This window comes from Rutidosis leptorrhynchoides, chromosome 3, assembly GCF_046630445.1.
Source record: "Rutidosis leptorrhynchoides isolate AG116_Rl617_1_P2 chromosome 3, CSIRO_AGI_Rlap_v1, whole genome shotgun sequence".
In the NCBI taxonomy this organism is placed as follows: domain Eukaryota; kingdom Viridiplantae; phylum Streptophyta; class Magnoliopsida; order Asterales; family Asteraceae; genus Rutidosis; species Rutidosis leptorrhynchoides.
In genome coordinates, this window is record NC_092335.1 from 635,361,131 (window position 1) to 635,375,867 (window position 14,737).

General features: G+C 32.9%; 2 protein-coding genes across 4 annotated transcripts; one reads left to right on the top strand and one right to left on the bottom strand.

Moving 5' to 3' along the window:
- The first annotated feature begins 2,919 nt into the window (after window positions 1-2,919).
- LOC139902970 (CBL-interacting protein kinase 2-like) lies at window positions 2,920-5,831 on the top strand. 3 transcript variants are annotated; one of them, XM_071885701.1, is made up of 3 exons: window positions 2,920-3,056; window positions 3,782-3,882; window positions 4,003-5,831. In XM_071885701.1, exon 3 carries the CDS (start codon window positions 4,319-4,321, stop codon window positions 5,681-5,683), a length of 1,365 nt encoding a protein of 454 aa, XP_071741802.1. In that variant the 5' UTR covers window positions 2,920-3,056; window positions 3,782-3,882; window positions 4,003-4,318; the 3' UTR covers window positions 5,684-5,831. The 3 variants fall into 3 exon arrangements, with proteins under 3 accessions (XP_071741802.1, XP_071741803.1, XP_071741801.1); XM_071885702.1 differs by having other exon boundaries at window positions 3,782-3,845; XM_071885700.1 differs by lacking the exon at window positions 3,782-3,882 and having other exon boundaries at window positions 2,922-3,056.
- Window positions 5,832-5,993: 162 nt separating this feature from the next.
- LOC139899078 (CBL-interacting serine/threonine-protein kinase 11-like) lies at window positions 5,994-7,472 on the bottom strand. The gene has a single exon (XM_071881893.1). It carries the CDS (start codon window positions 7,393-7,395, stop codon window positions 6,103-6,105), a length of 1,293 nt encoding a protein of 430 aa, XP_071737994.1. The 5' UTR covers window positions 7,396-7,472; the 3' UTR covers window positions 5,994-6,102.
- Window positions 7,473-14,737: the final 7,265 nt, after the last annotated feature.

Genomic DNA, 14,737 nt, shown 5'->3' on the forward strand with positions numbered 1-14,737 from the left:
TGGAACAATTGTATATTTTTGTGGATTAATTGGTGATATTGAGGTGTGTGAGTAGTTGCTTTCATAAGATAAAAGTAAAAATAATATTTGGTATTTAAATTTTGTATTTCCTAATAGATGTTTACATTTCCTTAAAGATTTTTGTAATGATTCATTGTCATGTTACAAACCATCAATATCAATCTTGAATGCGATCTTTTTCCATAATTCCATGTGCATTGGGGGCATATACAAATAACGTGTGTACTGTGTACGGATATGTATGCGGTATGGCTGTATTTAAGTATTTTCTTATACATGTAAATAAAATAAAAAATATATATAACTATATTTAATTATATTATATTATATTAATAATTATAGAAGTTGTGTTATTAAATTAAAATAAATTAATTATGATAATGAAATTTATATCCACCGATATGTACCTTTAAATCAACTTTTGAGTTTGCAACCGATGTGCTTTATTTGGAAGCTTTCAATGTAGTGGCCCTAGCGACGGAGCTTGAACACTAACAATGAGGGGGTCAAAAAAATCCAATCAAAACATGTAAAACATGTAGTTTCAATATGAATAAAGAGATGCATTCGATTTGTTTAACTAATTATTTTAGGTTACTTAAATATCCCTAAACTGCTAAATTTTGAATGAAATATGCAGGTAGTGTTTAACAAAATAATATATAATGTATATAGTAGTATATACAAATAATACAAAGGTTAAGAATTGATGAAATAATATTAAATTCAATGAATAAACTGTATGCTAGACGTTCAAACTTCAGTTTGATGGGGTCAAGATTTGAGCTTAACAAAATTAGTCCTTAAAATCGTAGAAATTGCTAGTAACGACAAAGCTTTTTGGGGGGACCATGACACCCTCCTGCCCTTATTATCCTCCGTCACTGGTGGCCCTTAAAGATGGCGGTGTACCAAACTCCAAATTTTTTTTATTGAAATGTTTTAATTGTTGGTACATTTCTATGTTTAAAACATGTATATGTATATTTCTAATTACTCCGTATAATGTTTAGTTTAATAAAAATATATATAATGGATTATTTTATTATATCGAAATTGTATTAACTTTCTTTTCATACAAAAAATGAAATGATTGAAAAGTGTGTTATAATATAAAAATGAAAATATATATCGATTTTTTTTTCCTTACAACAATAAACATTGTATCAATTCATTTCACACATGCAATACTATTGTGTTCATGAAAGTGAAAATTGCATCAACTTCTTTTTGCTTATTATAATAAGAACTATATGAATTTGCTTATTAACATAACTACATAAGAGTTTTATCAATTTATTATTATTGTTATATTTTGTGAATTAAATGTATTTGAATTAATGATATAAGTGTTTTTAATGGAATTCTTAGCCAATTTAAACATATATATATATATATATATATATATATATATATATATATATATATATATATATATATATATATATATATATATATATATATATATATTCGTTACGATATCTGAGTATTATAGAAATTAGAATGAAAATCACCAATTAATAATTTACGAGTATAATTTAAATCTAATAACTTATAATTAGAATTTTTCTAAAACTCTAAAGGTAACTTTAAAATTTTCTCCGAGATACAAAGTCAAAGCTTTAGTTGGATCTCAACCCGTTCTCGGAAGAAAAACTCTATCGATTGGCATCAATGGCTCCTTAACTCTTCCTTTTATGTGGCATCACCTCCAAATCGCATGGGTATCGGTTAACATGACATTACATAAATCGGGTAGTGTTTGCAGTCCCTTCTTAGCTTATGTGGGTTAGATTAAAAGAGAAGGTTATTTGGCAACTTTGTCGCCGCTTGATCGATACTGTTGTCTTCTCCTTCCCTGCTTGTTTTTCAAGTTCGTTCCCGCTTAACGTTAAGTTGGCTACATCGCTCCCGATTTTTTAACTCACTATTGTGTATAATCCAATTTCTCCGATTGTTCCGATATTATTCTTATCATTGTATAGATGTGTGTAGGGATTTGTAATATTATATTCCAGGTTATAATAAAAATACTTTTTGCTTTTAAAAAAAAAAAAAAAACTTTAAAATTTTCTCACATGCTTTATTTACTTGTAGTGTGAATATATCTTCCACCATCTTATTTTATGTATACTCATGTATGCATAAGATTATCTTTTACTTAGAGATATATTTAGAAAAATTTTAACGGTAATAATCAGTGTTGCAAAAGTCGGCCGACTTGGCAGACACGTCGGCCGACGCCTCATTTTTTGGGCATGGCCGATGCGTCGTTGCTAAAAAGTCTGTCAAAGTCAGAAAAAGTCGGTCAAATTCAGAAAAAGTTAGTCAAAGTCCGAAAAAGTCGGTCAAAGTCGGTCAATTTTTTCATATTTTTTTTTTTGTAATATTGTTAATAATTGTTAATTGTTCATATTTACTATAAATATAATTTATATTTTAATATTCCATCTATATATAATATTATAATATATATATATATATATATATATATATATATATATATATATATATATATATATATATATATATATAATAAAACTATTTTAAAAAGTCAACGTTAGTTAACGCTTGTTGTGTCTCCGTTGCGTCCGACGCGTCGTTTTTTAGGTATGACCGATGCGTCCCCGACTCGCGTCTTTTACAACCTTAGTAGTAGTAGTAATAATAATAATAATAATAATAATAATAATAATAATAATAGTAATAATGATAATAACAAATAATAATAATAATAATAATAATAATAATAATAATAATAATAATAATAATAATAATAATAATAATAATAATAATAATAATAATAATAACCATTAAATAATGAATATTCGGGATCCAACACGATCCCTCCCATACGTTAAACCCTCAACGTATATACCAAGATTTATATACACGTTACTATCCCTGCAACCCATTTACAATATTCAATTCTAACTTTTTTTCCTTCAAACTTAACAAAAATTTCTTAAACAAATACAATTTCATTTCTTCAAATCAAATTTAAACCACTGTTTCCGCACCATAGATTGGAGCAGGTAATTTTCAATTCTATTATAGTTCTATTTTTATATGTATGTAGTTGTAGTTTTATGTAGTTTTTTTCAGCTTGATTTAGATAGATGTAATCTGTTAACTGTTTGAGATTTAACTGGTTTCTGATCGGATCTAATTGTCAATTGCGTGTATTAAACGTTTGTTTACAGTGATTTAAACGGCTATCGCTTATGTATTCCTGCTATTTAGTAACAATTAAGTTAGGGTTTTTATGTTTGTGAACACTGGATTTGAGTTTTTTGGTTCATATTGTATATTTAGATGCTGTATTCTTCCACTAAATGCTTTATTAGCTTTAAATTTTTTCATAAGTAATTATACCGTTGACTTCTTGTAAACCATCATATATGTTTTGATGGCAATGAATTATAATCTTAGAGCAATGAAAAAAATGAAAAAAATGCTTTAATATTTTAAAAACTTGAAATCTTTGTTACTGGACAGAAATTGTGATGTACACCGTATTTTATTTCAGTTAAATTGGATTGCAGAAAGACGCGAACATAGTGTTTCTTTGTATTTCGCAATAAAGTACGTTTTAGGATTTGTTTGCAAGTAAAAATTATCTAAGATGGACCTTTAGTGTGTAGCATAGGAGCCAACGAAAAACTTGGTTTATCCTAAAAAAATCATTTTAGAGTTTGGCTCAGCTGGTTGGACTGCCTTTGTTGGCTGATCTTGATTTACCTTACCTCTCATGTAACAGGTTAGGGGTGGTCTGTTATGGGTCAGTTTGTTTTGCCAGCCCTTTTAAAAGATCACACAAAATGGTTTGCAATATTCATGAACAAATGAACTGCAAATTTGGTTTGTACTTTTTTATGTGATTAGCAAGTCTTATTAAATCCCTTCTAACTTATGTTTGTGACTGTGATGATCCTTCTTCTTTTAAAAGACTAAACATTATCTGTTTACAATTTTTTATAGGGTTGGATTGTTTAGTAATTCATAAAGAGTTCAAGTGTATTTATAACCAAAACACCTCTTGTTGATATTCCAAATAGAAAGGCCGGGGAATGCCGAAAGATGTGCGTAAAGGTCCATGATTCTGTTTGTTTTCAGCTAACCATCTTCATTTTTGATGAGACTGGTTACATTGTGTCCAGCTCATCAGATCCCGACACCACAACCCGAGGTTACATTACGGTTAATTCTTGGGTGCATCATTTGTGTGAAGACGGTTGAGCTACTTCATTAAGATCAAAGACTAGGGTCTTTTAGTTAATTGTTTATATTACTATATATGGAAATCATGGATGTTAAAGGGAGCGTTTTGATGGAAAGATATGAGTTAGGTAGATTACTCGGTCAAGGGACATTTGCAAAGGTATATTACGGTAGAAATACAAGAACGGGTCAAGGTGTGGCTATTAAAGTAATAGACAAGGAGAAGGTAATACGGGTCGGGCTTATGACCCAGATCAAACGAGAGATATCTATTATGAGACTAGTAAAACACCCTAACATTTTACAGCTTTATGAAGTAATGGCCACCAAAACTAAGATATATTTCGCGTTGGAATATGCAAAAGGAGGCGAGCTTTTTGATAAGGTATCGAAAGGTCGGTTAAAAGAATCTGTTGCCCGTAAATATTTTCAGCAGTTAATCAACGCGGTTGATTTTTGTCATAGCAGAGGGGTTTATCATCGAGATTTGAAACCCGAGAACTTATTATTGGATGAAAATGATAATTTGAAAGTTTCTGATTTCGGGTTAAGTGCTTTAGCCGAATCTAAGCATCAAGACGGGCTACTTCATACCACGTGTGGGACCCCTGCTTATGTGGCACCTGAAGTAATTAACCGAAAAGGGTATGATGGGGATAAGGCTGATATTTGGTCATGTGGGGTCATTTTGTATGTTTTATTAACCGGTTATCTCCCGTTTCATGATTCAAATTTAATGGAAATGTATAGGAAAATTGGTAAGGCGGAATTTAAATGCCCAAATTGGTTTCCACCCGAGGTTAAACGATTGTTAACAAGAATGTTGGATCCGAATCCGACTTATAGGATCACAATTGCAAAGATTAAAGAAAACACATGGTTTAAAAAGGGAACAAATGTTAAAAAACCAAGAAACGAGAATGAAAATGAGTCCGATAGAGCTTCGAGTTCGTCTGAGGAAAAACGGGAAGTAATGAGGCCTCCACACTTGAATGCATTTGACATAATTGCCCTTTCACCAGGGTTTGACTTGACTGCATTGTTTGAAGAACCTAGGCAAAAGAAAGAAGCAAGATTTACTTCATGTCGACCTGCGTCGGTTATTATATCGAAACTTGAAGAAGTTGCTAAACTTTTGAAGATGAAGATTAGTAAACGAGAACCGGGATTGATGAAATTGGAGGGAACAAAGGAGGGTAGAAAAGGAATTTTGTCAATTGATGCTGAAATATTTGAACTTGCTCAATCCTTTCACATGGTTGAGGTGAATAAATCTAATGGAGATACTTTGGAATATCAAAAAGTATTAAACGAGGGTTTAAGACCCGGCCTTCAAGATATCGTTTGGACATGGCAACCCGAGTCCCTAGCATCACCGGAGCAACCAGTACAACCAGAGCAACTAGGCCCACTGCCACCTCAGCAGGATCAGCTGCCTTGAGTTGTATGCATTTCCAACTCTCGAGGTATCTAGTATTCTACATGTTCATATTGCTTCACTTGTAGCTTGTGTGATTATATTTGTTTCATATGAAATTTGCACTGGATTGTGTCATGTAACTTTTAATCCTTGCTAAAGCACTTTTTTTTTTTTTGGTAAACTTGTAGTAATATTAAGCTCAATATAACCATTGATGCTGTATATACCAAGCGAAAGCCGTATAAGTATACATACAGATATAATAGATATATACATGGTTCACTATTGAACTTATACCATATGAAAAGTTGAAATAACTGATTTTTCTGCTTTCCAAAACTAGATGTGGCAATATGGGTAGTTTGGGCAATTACATGTATGTTATAGTATGGGTCCAGCAGCTCTATATTCATATTTCACCATGTTAGTTTGGCTTATGTTTAATGTTGTGAATGTTCAATGTCAAATCGTCTTTCGAGCAGCTCTGGTTTAATCCTGTTCGTCCAAATTTGATCATACAACTCTGCACCTCCACCTCTACTATGAACTTCCACTACCGCCATTCGTTCCGTTAATCGAAAAACCTCGAACCCAATCACAAATTTACCGTTTTGCCATACCAACTCCACACCCCAATCTCGCCGTTTCTTTATCCTCACATTATCCTCTTTTACAATCTCCTGAATCTTGTTAATAACTTCCTCTGGTGGGCCCGCAACCACTAGTTTCTCGCCTTGACTATGTGTGTTATACGTGCTATCAAAAAAAGGCGAGAGGTTTAAACCCGAGGAAAATGAGATGATGTCGAACGCGTTTAATGGCGTCGTTTTAGCATCCGGTTCTGGCTTCACCAAGAACTCTTCATCTTCGCAATCGTAAAACTTTGTTCCCGAACTTCCTTTCTTGAACCACGGATTACTTGTTATCTCGTCAATCGTGATCCTTGTCGTTGGATTTGTATCAAGAAGACGAGCCAATAGTCTTCTAAGATCCGAAGACATCCATTTCGCGAACTGATAATTCCCTTTGTAGATTTTCTTATACATCATCATGAGATTCGGATCGTTAAATGGTAAGTATCCGGCCGTCAACACGAATAAAATGACCCCACACGACCATAAATCCGCTTTGGATCCGTTGTATCCTCTCTTCGTAAGGATCTCGGGTGCAACATAAGCCGGTGTACCACACAACGTATGTAACAAACCATCGTCTCGAATGTGCCCCGTTAAAGCACTCAAACCAAAATCCGAAACCTTCAAATTACCATTCTCATCGATCAAAAGATTCTCGGGTTTCAAATCTCGGTGATAAACACCCCGAGAATGACAATATTCGATCGCGGAGATCAATTGTTGAAAGTATTTTCGGCTTTGAGATTCGCTAAGACGGGTCTTTGCCACCTTAGCAAACAACTCACCACCTTTAACAAACTCCATCACGAAATATATCTTCGTTTTCGTAGCTAAAACTTCATACAATTTAACAATGTTGGGATGTCGAAGCCTGCGCATGATATCAATCTCGCGCTCGATGTTTGACATGAGACTCGAGTTATTAGTGATCTTTTGTTTATTGAATACTTTAACTGCGAGACTTTGGCCCGTGGCAATATCCCTAGCATAGTAGACTTTGGCGAAAGCGCCGCACCCTAAGAGTTTTCCTAGCTCATATTTACCAAACAAGGAGTTGGGTGGTTGTACGCCGGAAGCAATGTTTCCGACCTCTGGCATCGTTTCAAACGACACCAGAGATCGGATCGGAACTGTAAATTGTGTCCAAAATAATTTGAGAAGAAGGTTATGGATTAATCAAATTAATGGGGTTGGGTTTGAAACAGGTTAGAATGTTTGGTTTTGTCAAGAGGATAAATTTGAGGATTAAAATTGAAGCTTTTGGTGCCGGGAACTTTGAGGATTTCTGTGGTCCATATATTTAGGCTTTTTGACAAACTTGTTTAACGATTTTTGTGTTCGGTTATCGAACAGATGGAATGAGTTGTCACACAAAGAGATGTTACTAATAAGAACAAATAATCTTAGGAGTTTACGGAAGATTAAATTAATAATCTAGCTTCTTTTTTTTTTTTTTTTTTTTTTTTTTTTTTTTCATGAGGTCCCCTTTGTTTGATATACGAAATTATAGAAGTTATTACTAGTAGCTTATTGAAAACACAAGCTCTACAAATATAACTTATGAAAAAGGTAGAGTTAATTAATATAAAATTACTAAAAGCTCTTTAATATATTATTTTTACAATTTTATATTTTGTCATTTTAAGTTATTTTATAATAATAAGTTTTCAGCTACTGTTACTTCGAATAATTGGTTGTTGGTCTTGGTTGTTGTTTGAAGATTGAGGATTTTTTATTGGTTTGTTCAAGTGTTGAATCTTAATAGGTTTGAATCAGTTTTATTCGATGCTACAATGGTTCATAATAGTTAGTTTTGCGATTGCGTGTGCAATGTCTTTGTATTATAAATGATCAATAGATTTGTCAAAAAGTAGAATCTTGTTAATTTGAATCAGACCTCTTGATCTGAAGTAGACGTTTAATATGACGTATTTATAACACACTGATCTTTTGATCTACTTTAATTTATGTTTAAAAAACTGATAACACTCTTATATGAGACCTAAAAACGAAGTGGTAGCTAGGGTGTAAACGAGCCGAGCAGAGCTCGATCGGGCTCGACTCAACTCGTTTAGAATTTGATGAGCTCGAGCTCGATTCAGTTCGAGCTTACCATATAAAGCTTGACTTGAATTCGACTTGTTTATTTAATATTATTATTACTTTTTGCACACTCCAAGGTACGTCCCTTTATATATATGTTTTCATAAATGCATACGGCTCTACTAATTAAGTCATCACCAAACGTCGATTTATTGACGACTTAACTGCTGCTTAAAGCCTAAATTAAATTCCAGCCATGATCTAAAACCCATGGAAATTTGATTCTACCATTTCCATGACATCTCTTTCTATTTTATATTTTATTTTATTTTTATTTGTTATCTTATATATATATATATATATATATATATATATATATATATATATATATATATATATATATATATATATATATATATATATATATATATATATATATATGGGGGCATGAGCAATGGGGAAATAACCAATCGAGGGAAACGGGGGGAAGCAAAATATTTATTTTTATTTTTCGTTTTTTTGGATTTTTTTTCCGGCATCAAGATCACACGAAAATATGAACATTTAAAAAGACACTTCTTGATGAATGTTATTATTTAGGCGGAAAAATGATCGACAAAAATAACATTCAAGATAATATTGTTCGTGAAGAAAGGCGATCTGGCACTGTTCACTGCCTTCCACCCTCGAATTTTTAGTTTTTTTCGTTTGATTTTTACATCTCACCACCCCCACCAATCGATTCATACAAACTCGAATTGCAAACCCTGAAATTTTCATTCAGATCCGACCAGCACCGCCATCCCACGCGCCGCCTCCTCCGGCTGCCGGAATTACACGCGCCGGCGCGTGAACCTCCTATCCACCGCCGTTCGCTGCCGTTTTCTTCCAGTAAGACTATCTTGGATTTCCGATCAAAACCCAGGTGAATATAGGTCTGATTTGTTGCTTTCAAATTTGTGTTATAGTTTTAAGAAACCTGCTATTTCTGTTATTGCTTTCTGTTGAGTATCATGGTGTCCAAGAAGAAGAAAAAGCACCAAGATTTAATGGAGAGTGCTACTTGGGTTTTGCGAAACCCATCGGTTAGTCGTGGAACATCGGATGCGACTTCTAAAAGTGGAGAAACGTTTTCATCTGATTCTGATGGGGATCGTTCATCTCCGATTATGGATGATGTCGTACGTTCCAATCTGATGGTAGATGAAGTTGATCAGCCAAATAAGAACGACGGAGATGTGCCAACTGATCAACCTGGGAAGGATAATCGTGATTCAGAAAGGAAGATTCTGAAAACCTATAGTTCTAGAAAGAGGAAGGGTATAGTGAACCAGCTGATTGAAGTTGGTGAAGGTCCGTCAAAGGAAAAGAAGAGTGCTCAATTTGTTCCTTATGTTGGTGATTCTTCTATTCCTGCTAATGAAAAAATTCTCCCAGAAGTAATTAAAAAACGCAAGGGTAACAGGAAGAAAGGTGGGTATGGTAAGAATTCTGTTGTAACTGATCATTCTATTGATGATATTGTTGCTAGTAACGATGATATTATTGCTAAATCTATTGGTGAAACTATTGCTGTTGCTAAACCGGCTAGTCCTGTGGTATTCTTTAAAAGTTCTAAAGATGGTAATTATAATGCGGTTGATGTAAACCTACTTGCTGCTGCTGAGAATGCTGCTAAATTATTTAAGAATGATGGTATTAGAGAGTCAATTGTTGTTCCGGATGATTTCTCACAATTTACATTGGGTGACAATGTAAATTTAATGAATACGCGGGATAATAATAGCGGTGATAAAGATAATGTTGTATCTGGGATTAATTCTACAAAAATGAAAGGGGTTGAGACTAGTGATGGGCAAGACAATACAAATACTAAAACCCCAAGAGCATGGGTAAATCCAAACATCACTTTTGCTGACTTCTTAAAACAAAACAAAGATGAAGAAGAATTAAAAATGGAGTTGATTCCTCCACTTTTAATGTCTAACGGTCAAAAGAGAGTAGTTTTCTCCGCTGAGGAGGTTAAGAAGGGCGGTAGTGCTTTTTCTCTTCAATTATATGGGTATTTTATTGGAACTTCAATGGAATATAGGGTTGTTAACGCCCATCTAAGGAGAATGTGGCGAAGGTATGACCTTAAAGAAATCGTCAAAACAGCTGCAGGATTTTATTTATGCAAATTTAATAATGAAAAGGGTATGAAGGAGGTTCTTGAGAGTGGTCCATGGTTAGTTAATAATGTTCCTTTTTTCGTGAATCAGTGGGAACCTGGGGTTTGGCTTGAAAAAATTGAACCTGAAAAAGTTCCAATTTGGATTTGCATTCACAATATACCCATTGAACTATGGAGTGGTAGAAGTATAGGTAAACTAGTTAGTGGTATTGGTAGGCCTATGTTGATGGACAAAGTTACTTCAGAGAGATGTTTAAGTAAAAGTGGAAGACTAGGTTTTGCTAGAGTTTTGACTGAAGTCAATGCAGCTGATGACCTTCCTAGCGTTGTTGAATTTTCCTATCCTGCGATTGGTTCTTTTCCAGCCAAAGTGGGTAAACTTGAGGTGACTTATCAATGGAAACCGCCTTTATGCACTCATTGCAAAGTGTTTGGGCACTCTTTCAATACTTGTAAAATTAGGCCTAAAACAGAAGATGAAGTTTCAGCACAAGTGTTAAAAGACGCTTTGAAAAACAACAATGATGGTGAAACAGTTGATTTAATTAACCAGTGTGTCGAGGACGGCTCTAAAGATGTTAGTAAGAAAGGAAGGGTATTTCATAAGTTGAATTTTGATAATAATAAAAGTCAATGGCAGTCAACAGAAGCAAAAGGTATCAAGCAAAATGGAGTTAAGAATAATCATGGTATTAAAGATAATATTGTTGTGGAGGAAACAAATTGGAATGTGGAGTCCCAGAAAAATCGAAATCAGAATGTTTTAAGGAAAAGAGATAAAGGGAAGGACATCGATGGTGAAGGTAATAATAAGACATATTCCAAAGATAGAATTGAAACAAACAATCCTTTTTATGTACTAGTAGATGATGAGGGTAATGGTGATTGATGTTAAGTTTGGTAATACTGCTCCGAAATCAGGGTATTCTACATCTTGTTAGTCTCTTACTTTATATCTAGTATAGGTCCTCGAGTTTCGCTCATATTAGTGTTACTCATGTTGTAATCCTCGTTGTATCATTTCCTTATCAATAAAATTATATTGCTTTTCAAAAAAAAAAAAAAAAAAAAAAAAAAAAAAAAAAAAAAAAAAAATTGTTCGTGAAGAATGTGAATGTTTTTTTTTTTTTTTTTTTTTTTTTTTTTTCATGTTTTGTGAAGTAAAATTTAGCCCGATTTAGAGTTTAGGGTTTATGGTTTGGTGTTTTGGGTTTATTCCATAAACCCAAAACACCAAACTCTAAACCCTAAACTCTAAACCGTTATATATATATATATATATATATATATATATATATATATATATATATATATATATATATATATATATATATATATATATATATATATATATATATATATATATATATATATATATATATATATGGGGGCATGAGCAATGGGGAAGTAACCAATCGAGGGAAACGGGGGGAAGCAAAATATTTATTTTTTTTTTTCGTTTTTTTGGATTTTTTTTTCCGGCATCAAGATCGCACGAAAATATGAACATTTAAAAAGACACTTCTTGATGAATGTTATTATTTAGGCGGAAAAATGATCGACAAAAATAACATTCAAGATAATATTGTTCGTGAAGAATGTGAATGTTTTTTTTTTTTTTTTTTTTCTTCATGTTTTGTGAAGTAAAATTTAGCCCGATTTAGAGTTTAGGGTTTATGGTTTGGTGTTTTGGGTTTATTCCATAAACCCAAAACACCAAACTCTAAACCCTAAACCCTAAACTCTAAGCCGTTCGTGTTAAAAACTCAATCTAAATTCTAAATATAAACCCTAAACCCTAAATTTCTAAACCCTAATATCTAAACCCTATAAACCTTAATGTCTAAACCCTAATATCTAAAACTTCGAAATACGCTCAAAAAACACGATAATTGTTATATATTAATTCTTCGAGCGTTTTTTCGCCAAAATAAAAACATTTATCACAAAGTGTCTTTATTAAATGTTCATATTTTCATCCAATCTATAATGTTCGTGAACAAAGTTTTTTCAAAAAACGAAGAAAAAAAAATTTGCTTCCCCCCGCTTCCCCCTAATTGGTTACTTCCCTCTTGATCCTACCAATTGGAGTAACTATTTTGCAAATATATAGTATGTTACGGGGTAATAGACAAAAAAATATTAATTAATTAATTAATTAATTAATGTATATAAATGAAAAATTCATTTAGGTTCGCAATTTATTCGAGTTCGATATAACAAGCTCGAACTCAAGTTCACTTAGTAATCGATTCTTAAAATAAGTTCGGGCTTGAGCTTGAACTCGTTTAAGCTCGGCTTGAATCAAGTTTTTAATCGATTGCCCGAGTAACTCGCTCTGCTCATTTAGACCCATAGTGGTAGCATGTGATGTTTGAGGACAGCCTCGTGGGAATCAAAAGGCTGACACAAGGCGTACGATTATCTAACTCTTATCGCTCATGCTTTCTCGCCCCCAGATTTAATATCTCATGCGTATTTGGCCCCTCATATTCTTCACATGTTTAAATCCTGACCTTTTTTTTTATAGAAAAAATACATTAATACGGTGTAACAAACAAGGCAAAAAGATCGCTATAACATATATATTTGTATACACGCTACAACGAAGGATATTCTTCAATTATGCAAACAATATCAATGTATAATTGACATAATGTAAATATTTATATTGTATATTTAGTGGATAAATAAAGAAGATAAAATCGCATGAAGTATAAAGATTGATTTGGGTGTGGATAAATGTTGATTGTCCCATGTTTGTTTCTTCGTACGAGACGTTTGTTTGGTTATCTACATGGAACTCTAATCAAGCAATGAAGATCAGGCTTCTTGCTATACGTTGGGCGAGTCTTTAGATGAGTTGGCGGCACCTCGATAGACAATCTTTAATGATCATTTGATCAAAAAAGGATATCTTTTAGTTAATCGGTTTTACATAGAGTTAGAATTGTTTCTTGTTGGAAATGGCTTTTTAGCCGCTATGATCATCTTCTAACACTTTGTTAGAGAGTTTTTGCTTATAATAATTTCTTTTCACTGTTAAAAAAAGAGAAGATATTTTTTTTTTTTTTGGTAATATATTATCATACTAGACCTACACGGGATATGATAGAATAGGAAACATGCATATCTAATTCATGGCAACTTTCTCTTTTTCAAAATGTATGACGATTACGCGAAACTAGGATTTTTTTTACCGGGGGCAAAAAAAAAAATTTAAACCGTTTCAATTTTTTTGGACAAAATTTGAAGATTTTGGGGTAAAAGTTGGAGAATTTTGGGAAAAATTTGAAGGTTTTGGGGCAAAATATGTAGGTTTGGGGGCAAAAAAAAAATTCACCGGGGGCAAAGTCGAAAAACCCAAAAATTTTACACTGAAAAAAAAATCCACTGGGGCGGCCGCCCCCTTGCCCCCACACACTTTCGCCCCTGCTACGTTGATGTTCTACCAAATTGGTAATAAGATATGCGTATTATGGTGACATTGTCATAATATAATCTAGTGACATGAGTGGGAATAATGATCAAGAAATATACGAAGGTGACTACTTTAGTCATGATCTTTAGATATTCAGCTTCATCATCATCCCTGAATTATTATGTATTTTCCATTATATAAATTAACTTAAACATTGTGTGAATATTTGGATTTAAAGTTTATAAAAATGATCGTTGGAGACAATATTATGAACAAGAATTTACATAAAAATATTACCCTCCCGTGCATACTACGGAGTACTAGGTAATTTTGTTTACCAAGTGTATCCATTATTATGGAAGTAATACTTAATAAAAAGTTAGTTATAAAAAGTACAGGGTAGAAAACTAAAAATAGTAACACTGTTTTCTTGATTTAAATAAAACATTTTCTAATCCCACCAAATTTGTAAATAAAAACAAAACACATATATTCAAAAATATTGCAGAATCTCCTGCTTCCATACAGCTACCACCACCCCCTCTGCATCAACCTGCTTCATCCCCCCACTTGACGCACACTTCCCAATTTCACCTTCACACTCACACCAACAATTATGCTTCTTAAATTAGGGTTTTTATTATTTCTATTTTGTTATAAAGACTAATTAATGGCCACATTGTTCAATTACGAGTAAGTATGTCTGTTATTTGAATTCTGTAAATCATGTTTCGCCCCTTAATTTGTTAAATTAGGGTTTCGAATTTAGGGTTTTGGTTAATCAGCTGTATTTGTATTTAATG

Excerpts from the sequence above, each read along its gene's own strand:
- LOC139902970 (XM_071885701.1), top strand. The coding sequence starts at position 4,319 with ATGGAAATCATGGATGTTAAAGGGAGCGTTTTGATGGAAAGATATGAG.
- LOC139899078 (XM_071881893.1), bottom strand. The coding sequence starts at position 7,395 with ATGCCAGAGGTCGGAAACATTGCTTCCGGCGTACAACCACCCAACTCC.